General features: G+C 38.6%; 1 protein-coding gene across 6 annotated transcripts in view; it reads left to right on the top strand.

Annotated features, from left to right (window-relative positions):
• The window catches only part of LOC119648869 (ecdysone-induced protein 75B, isoforms C/D), a 180,297-nt gene that overhangs the window by 106,500 nt on the left and 56,068 nt on the right, over positions 1–17,729 (top strand). For all 6 annotated transcript variants that reach the window (XM_038050760.1, XM_038050759.1, XM_038050758.1 and 3 more), the window contains one exon: positions 1,667–1,755. In XM_038050760.1, the coding sequence (XP_037906688.1) occupies positions 1,667–1,755 (89 nt within the window). The remainder of the gene's footprint in view (positions 1–1,666; positions 1,756–17,729) is intronic.

Here is a 17,729-nt window from a genome sequence, read left to right as displayed (position 1 = left end):
CCATTTCACCTTTCTTTCTTTCACTCTCCATCTTTTCGCTTTCTTCTGTGGCATCACTCACCTAAACGACGATGACGATATATGCTGCCGTTGTTGATCCGCAATATAAGATGCTGTGGCTGGTTGAGATAAAACAAAACAGGCAAAGAATTCCCGCATTGAGAAGAAACAGAAGAAAGGTGGTAGTACCCACACAATTTTGTTGTCGTGTTTCTTGTGTACTTTCTCCGTTTGCTTGGTTGTGTATTTCGCCTTCGTTTCAAAACAACTTTCGGTGAAAGTTACGTAATTTTTCCCATTTTCTTCTTGGCATTGCTCTTTCACATCTTTCTCCGTAACTTGTACAGATGGTTTTATGTGACGGCGCTGTCTAGTTAATGATTGGTGCCATAAAAAGTGTTAAGTATGAGGTTATTGAAGGCATTGCAGTGGGTGATTTGCATCGTTGGTTTTTATTATTATATTATGATCCCGTGGCACCGATTGTGATCTGAAATGAGATATTAGATTTTGAGGAATAAAGATGTCTAGAAATTTTATTAAGCGGATCGACTTTATGATCAGCTTGAGCCTAGAGGTAGCGATGAAGATGGGGAAGCCAATGTTTCCCGATTGTTTCTTTGGGTTTTAATGCGTAAAAGAGGAGCTAGTTTTGAACTTGACCTCGAAAATAAGTTAGAGCTTGAGACTTATTTATCTTTTAGCTTCATACACTTGTTTTGAACTTTCTTTAATTGTTGCCTTTTTGCATTCCTATATGAATTCTCGTTTCCTTGCAACATTTCTAGCATTCATTTGCTTATGCGCTTGTACGGCTACAACAGAATATAGCTTAGTGAACCTCTTAGAAACGATACCGTTTGCAGGATTCCTATACTATCTCTTAAGCTCTTTTTCTAAACAGAGCGTCCAATTCACTTGCCTTCATTCCGCCATAAATAAATTGTTGATTGCTTGGGTTACCCTCATCGAATTTTAATGTCCCTAGAATGGATTTTTCCACAGCTTGCCTCAGATCAAAAGTCGCAGAATGTTTCATACAGGAAGAGCCTCATTTACTTCTCAACCGTTACCCTCCATCATATGTAGTTTTAGTCTGGAGGAGATTTGTTAATCATTGTTCAACTATTAGGAAAAATAGTAGTATCGTTCTTGGCTAAGACTTTTGGTTTATGTTTCACAGCTACTGTATATTGGATTCAACTGTCTTCTACTTCGGTGTGTTCTCACAGAAGAGAAAAGACTGTATAAGGGAACTGTTGGTCCTCCAGTATCAACTATTATCCTATTATGGAGGTTCTATACTGGGATCAGAATCCCTGTTAATAATAAGGTTTTGATTTCAACAAAACTTTAGAAAATATTCAAAAAGATTGACTCAGATTGTTTTGCTTGCTAAGTGGGTATAATCACTTTCTCAAAAGTTGTTTTGGCACATGTTGTGGCTTCTGTATGAGGGATGTAGTTCCATTAAGGCTTTAACAAACCAACAACTTGATAAATTTGTAGTCAAAGTGTCTTACTGATTGATTGTCTCTAGTTGTTGAATCTTGTTTTCTATGAAATAGGACTCGTTTTTCTGATGTTTTTACCGGTTTGAATCTAAATATTATATTAACCAATTGTTTTAAAAGACGTTATTAAATCTATGTCATTTATTTTACAGAATTCGATGGTACAACAGTCTTATGTCGGGTTTGTGGCGATAAAGCATCAGGTTTTCATTATGGAGTACATTCTTGTGAAGGTTGCAAGGTAAGCATTTTCCTTTATTTATAAAAGAAATCAGGCTTTTAGTTCTAACAAAGCAGAATATGGTAGAAGATTATCTAAACTATTTTTAGGGCTTTGCAGAAAACGAAAAGTTAGAATTCATATCTTCAGAAACGATTGGACCTATAGTTGCAAAGTGCAGTAGGAAAGGGGATGGTAATTGTTCCCTATCTTTTAGAAACTGGATATCTTTTTTCTCTGCTTAAGATTAAAGTCACTAGTAGTTATAGTTCTCGAGCCAGAGAGAAGTATCTATCACTTTTGGGAATTATTCAAAGGGAAAAGGGAATGGACTTAAATTGTATGTATGGAACAAAGTTCAAACTATTTCGATTATATTCGAGATTGACTGACAAACACTTTCTAATTCTCGTGTGAGGAAATCGGTTTATCAATATTAAGAATGTAATCCAATAACAATAATCTTGAAAATTCCTTGAGTTTATGCGAGAGGTACAAGATTTTGCAAAATTACATATGGATATCATGAAATCCTTCACATTTAACGATCTAACTACTGGTCCTTGTTTCAATTCGACAAATAAGTGACACTGGTAGCAAGTAAAGTTGCACCGCGGAAGGAAGACGAACCGGCCAGATGGCTTCTATTTTGGTTTCACCATTCTAATGAAAAACTAAATACATATGTATTCTAGTAGAAAGCATTCATGACAACTCGTAAACAAAGTGATAGGATACTTTGAAGGACATGTCTTACTTAAGATTCTGAAAACAGGAAATTCTGCACATCTGTATGCAAAACCTATAACGACTAATCTGCTATCAATGCTCCAAAATGACACTCCTACCTTGAAAATAGAATCACTGCCGAATATTTCTAGAAGAATATATTTTTTCAGCGATAAAGTCGTTTCAAGTCGACCTACATACCATTAGAATATTTTTATTCGCAAACATTTTTTATTCTCACCACTGCCACAAATAACACAATGCTAATTTTATCTAACTCGACATGCCATACAATCAAAATACCACAACCCCCATTCGAATTGAATTCTTTATAGCGCCATCGAGTCAATGACTCTTTGACCATGATTTTTTAAGGTCATCAAAAGAGGAAAAACTTAGCGCGCAGTATGCGGAAAGTTAATAAATTATATATGTATATATATATATTTATATTAGACAATATCTGTGAATAGATTGCTTGCAGCGGTATCAAACTAATATCTAAACTTATACAAAATTTTTATTGTAGCCTTGAACGTTAGATGGAGACCATCAAAAAGTTCAAATCTCATGGACATGTTAATGTCCCGTTGAAACATTTCGGTGAAGTTATTTCCCTCTTTCCCCGAAAACTAACGAGATCTTCGGATGTCCTCCTATTATTTATTCTGCAAGACCAGTTTTCTATTATAATGCGAGCATGAATCAAGACACAGATTCAACACAAATACAACACTCAAAAGCTGTGAGAGACAGTTTTATGGATTGAAGACTGCCATTTTTTGGGAGCTTCGAAAATGGTAATGCGTGTGGAAGTGTATCATGAAGCAATATGGCACGTATGCCCACTTTGCTATATAGGTATATGCGAAAAAAAGTAGGCACGCAACATTAATGGGTTCAAGTTCAATCAAATTTACGCAGACACTTTCATGGCGATTGTTGTCTGAATTTTTTTTCTGAATTTCGCTTTTAATGAGCAAGTTGGTAGTTGTCAGGAAGTTTTTTTTTTATGTATCGTTGAGTCATGGAAGGGGGCTTGATGGCATCTGTGAGATGACGAAATCTTTGGATTTTGAAGAATAAATATAACTGTTGAAATAAAAGTTCAATTTCTTTCAAATATAACTCTCAGATGCAACGATGAGGGTAGACGTGGACTACTTTATCTCTGTTGTTTTAATTAAAATCCAAGCCAGAGAGGGGAAACGCAGCGCTTCAAGTATGATAGGATCTCCGTATAAACTATAATTTCTGCACTCAAAAAACATCCTATCCCATCCTCTCCATTGTAATACTACATTCTGCATTCATTCCAAGAAACCTTTAAACCTCAAATTTCTGATCCCATTTTGTCGTCAAAATAAGACAGAGCTTGCACTGTATCAGTGCTGGACTATCAGACTTCAAAAATTGAGAAATTGTTTTGGAAGCGTAGGAAAATACTAACCACATATCTAGCTTCTTGTTTATCGTGCATTCACATTCAAATGCGTTTCAATGCCCTGTGATAAGAAAGACCTCACCCAACGCACTAAATGCGATATTTTCCGAAACAGATAAACTCTGCTATGCTATCAAAATCTTCACGTTCAGACCATGAATCCGAGCCATTCACCAACTGAAGACGTAGCGCTTCTGGCCCCATTCAATTTACTATTTACCTACTGGCTGCCCCCTATCTGAGCTGAGAAAAAATGAAAACGGGAGCGAGCTCCCCAACGTCATCATGGCACAATAGTATAAAATATAACCCGAGCATTTCATTGTATATATAATCTCCCCCTATATGCCTATATATAGCCTCCACTGAGTGTAGAATAGCATGTGTAGCTGGTTGAACCGAGCGCTACTGCTCGAATGTGGGCATGTAGTATCTCGCGCTATCTATTTTCCCCCCAGATGGAGGGTATAGTTGTATGTGTGTAGATGCGGTAATTGACCAAAGCCAAATGTGAATAACCGCATTCAATGTCACATCAAAAGGAGCTTAGAAGTCAAGTTAGTAAGCTTTTTTTGTGATACGGTGGCTCTATCACACCACCCTAGTGCTAATTTTTACCCTGACAATACATTTTTGTTTGTCAAATTTTCGCATATGACTTCTACGGGTAGAAAATGGATAGAACTGTTTAGATTCAAAGTACTAATATCCAGCTTCCGGCTCTTTCAAACCAAATCCAATAGCTCCAATACCATATCAAATGCATTAGAGCGAGTTTCTTGTCTATCTAGACTATGCAATAGGACAAATCGACAAATTAATCACACTAAAAATGCGAATCTTTAACAAAAACGTATTTGTGGTAAGCGAGATGAGCAAGGAACTAAATTTTTCTATCAACAACGGATCTGAGCAGCTCATTATCTTGATTAGAACATAGAATGAGCCCTTCTCAGACTTTGTATTTCATTTTTCTAGAACAAATGAATGTCAATGAACCGTGCATTGACAACATAAAGGGCACATTTACTAGCGCGTAGACTAGATGCTTAGCGGCTTTCCATTAAGAATGTCTCTAGTATTTCACATACACAGGCTAGAGTGGCCCCGCTGGCGGATGTGTGGGGTGCAACGCCAGAAGCCATGCACGCACTATTCGAACTCAATGCACTCTTGTAGAGAACTAATGGGAATATATTTCAAGTGCGTCATGTAGTTACAACTTGCGTTCATTGCACTCCTCGTTGGCGTTGAATGCACGACCAGAAGCATTTGTGTCGTCATCAACATGAACTCTGCACGTCCATCTTTGTTGACTTGGAGCGGCGTAAGAAGAGGAACCAAATACTCACTGACCACTGCAGTGGTCTAGGTTGGTGGATTTCCTCTGTGAAATGCATGGAACCATGGGACCAGTTTCTTGGTGACGCCACATTGAGCGAGAGTATGACGATGGTGGCATAATGTTCAGCCCTTAGCGCTCAGGAAGATGCCTGTGGTAGAAAATTCAAAGTGGAAATTTGCAAACATATGTGCCATTGCACTTGAACGCCGTTCTGGAGTTGGTTTACCTCGAAAGCCGTTCAACTCGTTCTCCTTTCGTCTTGTCCTCACTTCGAACCGGATTGTAGTGAACGTTACGTGGAAATTTCTGACTTGCGAGCAGGTTGAACACCATGAGGCGGGCGGGCAAGCTATCGTCATCGTCATTATCATCGAATCATCGCCATCAAATGTATTATACAGTTTAGAGCCAAAGATATGGACGTTCACCTTGCCGGCTCCAATCGTTCCACTCCCCTTCACAACCACAGTACCTCGCACACATACAGCAGAATGTTCTTTAAACTTCATGTCTTCACTGAAAAATCGTGGCGACCACTGCCGCGCCATCAGCAACATCATCGCCAGCCTTAACATGCTCCACGTTTGGAGTTGCTTCGATTGTTGGATACCATGTGCTGCACGAAAAAAAGGTGAACGTGCAAGTGTAGCGCGCTTCCCATCCCATTCCATCTCAACTCCGTTCCGTCTCCATAGTTCGCCAGAGTTATGCATAAGTCATTGCTCGTTTGACTCGAGTACAATGGCCTTTAACTCGACAAATTGTAAGAAATATAAGAAAAAAATCGAAGAAATGTATGTAAGAAAAAGCAGAGAAATAAGGAACTGGTAAAGAGTTCTGGAGGAAAGCACTAACCTTTCCACGAAGAAGGTTCCCGAAGAATCAGTTTAGACATTCTTGAGACTTGTTGTTCTGTTTCTCTAGAACTTGGTAGATGTTTGCTTCTTGAATTCTTGCTTTTTCAGTTAATTGTTTGGCTGTAATCGATTTCCTTTCACTAGTCTAAATTTCAAGATGATCGTATCAAATCAGATAAAGTTTTGCGCTCTAGCTCCTAATAGTATCAAAACAATTTTAAATTAAAACGTAGAAAGGGAAGAAGTTTTTATGAAGTTTGGGAAATATATTTGTTGAAGTTGTTTACAGTTTTTCTGGATGTTCAGTTGTTTATTCAATTCTGTTCTGTTTTCAGGCTTTTAAGAAATGCTTGGCAATTTTATTGCACCTCCCTGGGTTTTATGAAATATCTGCTATTTGTAAATTAAAATTTAATTTAAATTTGTTGTCAATTAAATCTCTCTTCCCTAATTTGCATTATGAGGAGGTTTTTTGGTTCCAAAGGGTTTAGAGATATTCTTGCGTAGTTGTAATTTGAAGCATACTTGAAATTGTCCCAAATACACGCCTAATCAATAATTTAAAATTGTTATTGAATCTATACTAATTCAATGTATTTGAAGCGTTCCTTTGCTAAGCTAAGAGATATTCTCGATGACTCATGTCTCTATGCCTCTATAGTATAATATCATCCTTACTATGCGTCAATCCTTCTCTACGAGTTTCCGAAAAGCTTGAACCCTTCCCGCATTGCTCTGTGCCAATTCTAAGGCGATGGATCATTTTAGGGTAGGGGTTCCATTAGATGGTATAACCAAAAGTGTAACCTATCATAAAAATGTGGGAAACAAGTGAAGGCTCTAATTTTTCTGAAAAGTTGCCTGGATTTCAGTTGTTTGTAATACTTAGACCCCTGGAAGGCTTGCGCAGCGGTTCTGCTTGGAGAAATTGTTGAAACTTTCAATAAATCCCTTTAATGATCCGGGAATGTTTAGCAAAGAAAAAGAGTGAGAAGGAATTCCTTGATTCACTAATTTGAACTGATCAGCCGGGAAATAACAACGGTACTAAGGTACCTTAATTGCATTTTCCAAAAGCGGTAAATACTCATGGAAAAACTTCCTAACGAACGAAACTAAACTAGTTTATTTTTGATATAATTGCCTAAAAGTCGTTGTTTTCTGTGATATTTGTTGAATTTTTCACCGGAAATCTTGTGAGATGGTTTCTGGAGAAAATTCATTCTTTTCGGACCTAGTCGGACAGTGAGTCGTAGGAATTCAGTGACTATCTCTTTAAGTTGCTTTTGCTGTTGAATGCACTCTAGGACTCATACGAAGACGTTTATGATAAAACCGATTGACGGTACTTTTATGACTTATACCACCCACACCGATATATTTTTCATTAGACGATCGACGATCGGTGTTTCTCAGAATCGAGATTTGTCATTTATGTTTGTAGTAGCGAAGCTTAGGTCACTGAAAAAACAAGTATAAAGAAAATATAAGCGTCCTGCCACAATCCCCTTAGAATTATACAAGGCGAATAACAAAGCAGGAGTAGTAGAAAAACGCAAAAGAGATGGTGCCAATTCAAATTGCAAGACGCAAGTGGTACTGGATTGAATACAATTTACGAAGGTCAGCAAGCAACATAGCAAGGCATAGGAAAGAATGCTATTGAAAATTAGGCAGAGGTTTCCGCGATAGTGCTGGAGAGTCCTGATTGAGAGGCTTTAAGGAAAACTTTATTTCCATTTGCTTGAAGGCGGTTTAAAGCAGCAGTTCTGGGTTAAAGGTGACCTCTATACCAAAACAGCTTTTGGCTCCAGGTTAGCGGTTACTTGTTCGGACGAGGTATTGGTGTACAAAGTTATACTAGAATATCAAGTCCCGAAGCATGGAAGCCATTTTGGAAGGAAACGGTGAAATGATTTTAATATATTAGTTTGACCATTGCAGTCGCTGGGTGCAAATCCAATAGAAAAAGTTTGTACGCTCCTGTAGTTAGTTTTTGAGAAAAATTATGGAATCTATTATCCCATCATATTCTATTTATATGGAGGGTTTTGTTTACAGATTATGTTATTAGGTTATTAGTAGAAACCGTGCCTTGGAGATTGCAATCAATCATTATTAATGTAGGGGACTCACAATAATAAAACATAATATATAAAGTTCTTCTTCTTCTTGGTTGATTATCATAAGTGACAGGGATCGCCGTTTCCATCAAGAACACAAAACATTTGAGTGCAAAGTTTTGCCAGAAAAATACATGTTACAATTCGAGTAATTGAAATAGAATTTGAACTAAATCTTGCCATATGGATTTATGCTTAGAACAAACCTTCAACTGCGATATTTGACCCAAAAGTTTCAAATAACTTCCCATCTGCAAGTACTTTATCCTTGAAACTGCCCTTGATTCAGACAATCCATCCAGCACCTGAGTCGCAAACGGTTTCCGTTCCCTTCAACTCGAGACAATTCGCGGGAAATCCATCACATAATCGGTTCCTTAGACACCACCAACCCAATTTCTATGAAAAACAATACCTCCCTCAACCCTTCTCCAGTAAAAATCTCAAATTTCTTTACGTCGGAAAAAAGAACTCATGCTTCGACATACAATCGCTATTCGATTATATTCTCATATGCATGGTAAAAAAGTAGGCGAGACTATCTCTTCCAGGAGTTCGATTTGTGCTCTGCAAGAAAAAAAAACAATTTCGTCTAAAAATACACAAGACAACAACAAAGCCGACATAATCAAGGTTTTCTACCAAACAGAAGCGAGTAGGGCACAATAAGAAGTGTTGAGTTGGTCGCGTCTTGCATGTGAAGAAAAAAAAATTGTATTCTAGTGGATTCGAATTTCTTACCCCTTTCCACCATAAAGATCCAATATTGCATTCGAAAAAACTCCAGTAACAAAAAAGAAAGGGGAATGTTTCGTATTTCCTTTCTATTTCAATAAGAAATTGCAATGTGCATTGCATTTTCACTTGGAATGGTTCTTGCTCGTGTTTTTTTCCTTTTCAGAATGGAAATCTGGTTTCCAAAACGGGCAGACATCGGGCTATAGACATAATTGTACGAGTGCTCGGTTTTCAAAGTACTTTACGCACTTAACAATTTCTTTTTCAATTTCAATTACACATTACCAGATTTTTTGTACAATGGTTGTGAGATGGGAAATGAAAGTGAAAATCGACGAGTATTTTTTTTAAGGTTGAAAAATTCCATAAATATTTTGTCTGGAAGATTTTTTACGCGGATTTAAATGGAAAAACAATCCAAGTAGAGTAGTTTGGAAAATGGATAAAGAAGTTTATTTCTGTAATGAGATTTTATGGTTGAAAATACATTGAGAAATTTGCTAGAAATCTTTTGTGAAGAGTATCTCAGCATTTTTTGGATATAATGTTAAATGATATTAAAATTATTGTAAAAAAATGTTTGGCCTTAACATATAGACAAACTATTCTCAAAAGGGCACCAGAAACTGGTAGCTGCAGATCTGGGAAGCTTTATATGTAGATTGGCTCATTTAAAAAACATTAATCGGCAGATGATTTTCAGTTTCACTTTACTAGAAACAACAGAACTTTGTAAAAAAAGGTCTTTTTATAGAACTCCCGAGTTACTTCATTCAAAATATTCTCCTCCCGCAGAGATACATTTATCCAGTAATGTTTCCATTTGGCCACACAGTCCTGAAAGGCTTTTTGGAGGGATCTCCAAGGTCTGTGCCGAATATTGCTTGTCGTCCTCAATTGCTCCAAAATGAAGCCCCTTTTAGCGCGTCTTGCAATTTGGGGAACAAGGAAAAATCACAAGGATCAGGTGAAAAGATAAGTTAGGAGAGGATCGTGTTTCGAACTTTCACACAAAGTCAATTGGTAAGGCTGAATCGATGGCAGGATCTTTGGTGTGATCTTTTCTTTGGATTTTTTTTCTTCACGGAATCTTAGCAAAACACATTATAATGAATTTAGCGCCGGAGTTCAGTAAGACCTTTTCAGCAGACCTTGAATCTCAATTATTATTATTCTTATTATTCTGTGATATCTGAGACTTTCACGAAATTGAGAGGGTACATCACACAAGACTCTTTGAAAAAGTAAATTTGACTGGAGTACTCGCCTCACACATGTTGTGTGCAGTGATTTTTTACGGACATTTTTGCCGGACAATGCAGCGATAATGCTGTGACTATGTGACATCAAATTCTACATAAATCTAATTTGCTCCTCGACTTAAAAATATATTAGAAGCAAAATTGCATTATTAAATTTTGAACTGACGTGGTTTTGGAGGAGAAGAAGGAATTTTGAGGCAGGCTCTCTGAAATATCAATTATTTCATGTTTCTATATTTTTGAGATAGATCGCAGACAATACCCTTGGATGTTCCAAGCGAAAAACTAAGAAAGTTGTAATTTGTTGTCGTCAGCGGCATTCTTATCAATTATCACTATCCATTGATGGTTATCTACCTTAAACTTGAAATGGACTCCTTTTTGGTTCTGCTTTGCTGTAACATTATTGAAATTCATTTGTCAACAGTTTTTACAATTTTGAGGCATAAAATAGGGAAGTAGCCTAAAAAAGACAGAAAGAGGATTACTTGAAACATTATCGTTATAAAACCTCTTTTCACCACTTCAACTTCCCAACAAATGTTTAGCTTGAATTTGACGACCTTCTTGGCTTGAAAATTTACCAGTTTTGAATACCAACTCAAGCTTCTGCCTACTCCTATAATGCAGAAAAAATCTGTTCTCTAGTTCACACAACTCAGAAAACGAACTCGCAAGCCTGAAAGCGTTCCCATTTAAAGCTTTCTAAAAGATTCGTGACCGAATGTCGGATGCCAGTTCACTCAGGTATAAATGAGTACCTGAGTCAAATCAGGGTAATAATCTCAGGCGAACCCAAAGCTGACTACATTGCCTCCTACGGGGTACTGTAATCCTGCAGTGTACGCCGTTACGGTCTTTAATGCAGTGCTCTAACACACTTCAAGGCCCTGATTAAATATGGATTGTTGCACCAACGATTATTATTATTAAAAGATTCCTTCATTTCACGGTTTTTTTTCCAGTCCCCCAATCTTCAACCTATACGCCATTTCGCAGGCCTTTACTCGAAAGCAGTGATTACGATTTTCGCTCCTTTTCTTCGGATTTAAAAAATTACCGGATATATAAGTGTTTCCTTCATTTTCCAGTTCCTCTGATTAGAGCAGGTGCTACAATTATCATTCAAGTTCTTAATGGCAGCCATGATCTTTGCTAGGGGGACAACTCCTGAATAATCTTCGGCAGGAGGTTGATGCAAGTGATCCGCAAGAACGGATTGCTTTTGAATGATCCCATCACAACCCTCTAGACGCTAACTAAAAACTTAGTGTGCTACAGAGTTGATTTGAGGTTTCATTAGGTTTTTTAATAGGATCGTTTTTTTCTTCTTAATTCTTAACATACCAAGCTTTTGCCGTCAACGTTGCCTAGCAAGCTTTTCTTAGTTTTGCGTTGGAGGGTTTTTAAAAATTAACGGTTTTTCAAAGAACAAATTGTAGGCAGATTAATACAAGATTAATTTCCAGCTAATTTGGGACACAAAAACAAACGTCTAATTGTTTTTTTTTGTAGTTACGGCAGAATCACTAGAGATCACCCTCTGGGTATGTTAGGGGTTAATCATTCTGGGCAATCGTTTGGCTCGATGTTGACCCGAGCTAAGGTTAGGCAATTCATCATTCCACCAGTAGTTAGGTTTTCTTCTTCGCCTTTGCCGGCAAGCTTCATGACTTCCTCATTTTGAAGTTTCTGGGTAAAACAAATCCTTATTAAAATCGGTTTACTGTCTGTCTGTCACACATTTTTCTCAGAAACGGTTATACCAATTGACAGCAGACTTTGTGGGAAGGACATCATTCTACGTGGAATTTAAGGCGAGGAAGGGGGGGGGGGTCTCCGTACATACAACATGGGAGTAGAATTTTTTTTTCGCCGAATATAGGTATTACAAATGAAAGGTCTCGATTGGCACTTTTCAAATCTGAAAACTGGCAAAGCTGCCACCATATGGTGCCTAGGCTCCAAAATATTATACTTTCCATATCGCTATCTGTTCAAATAAAGTTAATAATAGTATACTACTACAATTTTTAATAGTTGGCTGTAAAGCCTCCCTTAAGTTTGTAATAGGATCATGCAATTTTGCAGAAATGTAGGGTCCTAATATAAAGCATGATCATCTTACCAAGTTTGGTGGAAATCGCACTATTATTAACAAAGTTATAATAAATCAACGTTGTAGCTTCAGTGCAAATTCTAAGACTTTGAATATCAGTACTACGCGAAAGTGAGTATTCTGATCATATACTCGGGAGCTAACTTTCTAGCAGAAATGTTGGGACAATTATCTGATAGGAGTGAACGGATAAATCTCATTAAAGTGCTAGGACATGTTAAGCTCAAGCGCAGTTTCAAAATGTCAGTCCAACAACTGAGCCAGACTCTCCTTTTCGGTAGGTTTTCATATCACCTTGTTGGTCAGTAGTATATCCAGCTCCACAAAATCTAACAATGCACTAACTGGGCTTTGAGTTTTCGCTGATCGACAGGAATTACTTGGGTGTCAGTGAACAGGTTGCTATACTCCGTTTAGCTGATACAAACCTGCCCCATGCCTGTTTCAATTGCTGTACATTTCCCGAACTCGTCCAATCTGTAATCCATACATTGTTGAAGTTTAAAGGTTTCCGTGGGATCCGAATTAGCTTCATTTTTTTTGTCCTAATCGGCGCTGGCAGTAGTGTACTATCATATAATTCTTCCTTTCCTCCACGCAGCATAAATTTAAGGTGGTGTCGGTCAGTGAAATAATAAATAAGAAGAGCTCGCTTTGAAGAATGCAATTAGGAATGTTTTTGTGTCTCTGCGCAACATTCGAAGGCCCATCCTTATTGCTTCATCATCTAAGCTAGAGATGAAAAATAACTGTTTTGCAACTGATGCTTTTTGCGACAATTTTAGCCCAATTGCCATTTAGTTCAGTTAGTCACTGAAGCTACTACTGCTATTTCGTATTCATTCATTACGTCCTCCGATTCACCTCAGGAATTGTTTTGTTTACAATTCAGGATAAAAATCCAATCGTCTAGGGTTTTCCCCTGAAATGAAAACTTTTGCCTCCAAAACCATGTCCTTCTAAACCTCATCCGGAAAACTAGCGCCCTATTTAGACCGGAAAAAAATTTCATCCGCCATGAATTGCATTTTCACATTTCAAAATACGAAATTTCATTTGCAAAAAAATTGCCAGTCCATTCAATGACCCGCCCATAGTTAACTGTAAATATCTAACTTGTCATCCCTAGAAGAATCCCATCGGGGGCTGTCTTGAATTTCAATTAGACATTGCAACTGTTTTTTCTGCATAGATCGGCGCATGCAATGTTTAAAATCTAGCAATGCACCGTAGCGTGCACATCTCTGTTTGCGACGCTGCCGCCGGTCATAGCGCAATGTACGCCCGAACGGGCAGCATATGTGTGAGGCACATGAGTGCATTTTTCGTCAACATAGCAGTCGCCGCGAGCTGCTACGTCACTCACCTGGACGTTTGAATACTGCCGAATGCGCTCCTCGACTGCCCTCGCGCAAGCATTGATGTGCGTGCCCCTGGAGCCCCGGCATGAACCCCTCGCACGCCTAGACGTAAGCGACTTACATTGTACGGTTGCTTGCGCACACCGCGAACCAGGCTAGAGTCTTATGCAGGTCATCGCACTATGCAATTGGGTCATCAACCTTGCATTTAGGTTAGGAATGGAATGGCTCGGGACTACACACACCAGTGGTACTGGCCGTGTCACTATATTATACCGGCGACGATCGCTGCACGCGTCATATAACGTCACGGATATCAGCCGTATACCGCGTATGTACTGCTATCTATTCCGTGCACACATGTGCATCGTTGCATTTCTCCCTGCATTTTGCTGTACTCTCTCCGGGAGGTGCAGCTCTATTTAACTGCGCCAATCATTAGGCAAAAACTTGTGTAGCGCCCGAATGTATGCAATACAAGTGGAAACGCAAAAAGCTGTTCAGAAAGCTTTTTATAGCAAAGACCGACACCAGAACACGAAGCGTGGACGTCGGGAACGTACGACTCGATTGCGAAAGCAGCAAAAAGCTACGTAAAGCCACAACTAGACTGGGGGGGCCATGGGACGACGGGAGGGTCGTCTACTATAACGTGAGAGTTGGTTGGGGAAACTCAACTATTCGTGTATGGAGCAGTGAAAATCGCGCGCGATTTTCAAATTTGGGACGAGGACAAAGTGCATTAAACTCTGGAGTGAGTTTTGTAGCAGTGAACGTATGGTACGGCGATAGTAGCGTATTTGTAGCTCGATTTTTCGCGCTCACGTCAACTCAGGGAAATGTGCTGGCTGCCTTGGAAATTTGAGTGTGTAAGTGATTGTAGGGCAACTGGGGTGAGGGTATAGTTCTGATTTCTGGCAATCACTCACCTTTGGTTAGCACTAACCCCCGGGTTGGTCTGCAATTTTCCGTTATCGAGACCAAACTTGGGTGAAAGTCTTGGGGATGGGTGTGAAGGGGCGAGCGAGTAACTCAGGGCCACCCACGATTCGCACTGCTGGAATGTGCCAGAAAAAATGCATTCATCGAGTTCAAGAGGTAGTTGGCCCGTCGTTGCAAGTGTACAGAGCGGGAACTTCTTCAGTGCAGCGCCCCTTCTGGTGACAAACCCGAAAGAATGAGAAGCTCCCCGGTCGCTGGGATCCACAGTAGTCGGCCCAGCATAGCGCATCGGCTCGTGTCGCATCGAATGTATCGCATGGCCCCAGCGAACGAACGATGTGCCACAAAACTCTCGAGAAGAGATTAATGCCGGGGAAAATTTTTAGGACGGCCTCGGTTCATATGAGGTCAAATCAGGCCAATGAACTGATACGAGCACTTCGAGATATGGGCTCGCTGCTCCCCCAGCTCCAGCCCACCCCGCATCAGGTTTTCATGCTCGCCAGTCGCACATTACGCCTTCGTTCGCTGTGTGCGCGATAGATGCGTATTGGAGGCTTTGGGTTAATGGTGATAATCGGGAAAATATAACAATAAAGAATTAGATAATGTACATACGCTCAAACGCTCGAAACGTGGATATTCGGGGGTTTTATTTCTTTCAGGAATACACACAAAGACGTTTTATGAGGGGGAAATTGGGTTTAGATTTTTTTTCGGTTGTTTTCATTTTTTAATTCCACCTATCGAAAAGCACCTGGTCATGAATTTTCATTGGAAATAATATGATTTCATTCGAGAAGAGGTTATTGCACTTTTAATTGGGTGAAATTGAAAGTATGATTTAGATAAAATCAAGCGCGAGAAACAAATGATTCACTGAATCGAAATGTGGCTTAAAATGGAAACAATCTGCTGAAGAGAAGCAAATAGATGTAAGCAATTTATAGAATTGTATGAGTTATGCAATATGTAAATCACATTAATAATAATCTTTTGTTAGGGCCGAGTATTACAACATAGCAGACCACAGTAGCGTTTACGAAAGATAGTAAATATGATAGAGAGTTTTCCGAGAAAACCTGATAGTTGCGTTGATTCGATTTTTGAGCCCCACAATCTACAAGTTATGTAAATTACTTTGCAAATTTTTCCAATTAAATTTCATGTTGGTATCAATATTTTGAATAATTGAACTTCGGTTTTCTTGAATTATAGTTTTTTTGTATTTGGGACCCTTCGTCTTTATTCCTTGGAAATATAAAAGCCTTGGCTATTGTTTGAAGTCATCATATAAACTTAGACGGAATGAGTCTCCTTTCATAAAAGGAAAAGTATTAGCAGTTGGTTTCAAACAAACCTCTAGGTCACATATCAGATACTAGTTAAGTCCTTTCGAGAGTAACAAGGCAGGTCGGGGTAAATGCAGATCTGCAGTGCTAGAGTACTGCCTATTGAAAATAGCTTTTGATTCTAGTGAAAATTGAGAAGAGGAAACAAAAATTCGTCTACTAATCTACGAAAAAGTACACAAAAAATGCTCCCAGGGAGAGAACGGTTTCCCGGATTTTTCCGCATATTTCCCAGGTCCGGATTTTCTTTCTATGGACCCGCGTCTTCCATATTTCCCAGTTCTTATTCCCTCAACAAAATTGCTAAATTGTGTCTACAAACTTCGTCATACAGTCAAAGAGAGCGCTTTTGAAAACATGTTTTTTACCACTTCGTGTTTTGCCAATTATCTCTATATTGATCAACGAGATGATTCACGCTGAAATCTGCTGCTCCATTTTTTTTTTTATATTTTCGAAATAACTAAAAATTATATGACCTCAAAATACGTACATATGGCCCTGAACAAATTTTTCAACGCCTAGCAGGGCCATAGAGTTGTTGATATGGAACGTACCCCAATACCCCAAATTCATCGCAAAACATTGAACTGAATACACGCATGCCCTCCTTGAGTTTTAGTTCAAATTTGCGACTGTGATGACCCTTCAAAGCCAGTTTATACTTTCTGCCTCAACTGTGGATGGAACTAGGATCATAGTCGCACCATTCACAACATTTTATTTGTTTTTCCGAGGATTCATCCTCCAAGTGGAGTCGTGGTTGGTTATCTAAAAGATCACTTCGTTTTTAGCATATGAAAGGTGCATTTTTCCTATTAACTGCCTGATTTATAATAGATATGAGGAGGCGTAAGCTTACGCTGAAATACGACACGGACAGGGGTATGAAGTGCCCTTCTTATGCAAATAACAAAAGGCAATATACGCATTCGATTGTATTTTACGAAGAATCCTAGGGCCAGTAAATAAAAGGAAACCGAGGGGGTACCAAGACGAACCAATGAGAAGTAGCGTAATGAACTGAGCATGTGGAGAATGTCCAGTCGCATGTTACAACAGAAAAGATGAAAGCGAGTAAATAGCGGGACGGCTCAATCGAAGTGAACAATATATTGCTTTTGAGACTATCTAATAAGAGGCAAGGTCCGAGAAGACTCGAGAAAAATTATCTTGAAGGATCAATTTGATTCGTCGAGTCACTGGAAAAGAAGAATAACTTCTGATGTTAGTACCTTCGGATAAATTCTATTTTAATTGAGGAATTTTGTGCATAGCCCACCCTTTGTTCATGCAGGATTGGCTTATCTAGTTCATATTACTCAGATGTTCACTAGGTGAGTACCTATCTCTCTGGTGTGTTCCCCACACTATGCTTAGGTGTTCTCTCATGACATCGTGATGTTATATTTTGAACGAAATCCAACAACCTTAGAATACAAGTATGAGGATTAGCTAAGAATTCTTGCCAATTATTTTTATTTAACAAATTAGAATGAAAACTTCCAAAACGAGCGCCATTTTGTTAAAAAGAGAAGTTGCTGAACCTCATGTTAATGTGCTTTTTGAGAACATGCCTTAGTCCAAATTAATTAAATATGATTTTAAGTTTAGGTTTGAAGATTATCAGGGGGGATAAAAGTTTCAAAGAATATCCTGTATATTCTGGCGTTCATTATATTAATTGCCCCTTTTTAATTTGACCAAGTTCATTTTTTCCGTG

This window comes from Hermetia illucens, chromosome 2 (assembly GCF_905115235.1).
Source record: "Hermetia illucens chromosome 2, iHerIll2.2.curated.20191125, whole genome shotgun sequence".
Lineage (NCBI taxonomy): Eukaryota > Metazoa > Arthropoda > Insecta > Diptera > Stratiomyidae > Hermetia > Hermetia illucens.
The sequence above is the reverse complement of the archived record's forward strand: the minus strand, read 5'-3'. Positions and strand labels throughout refer to the sequence as shown.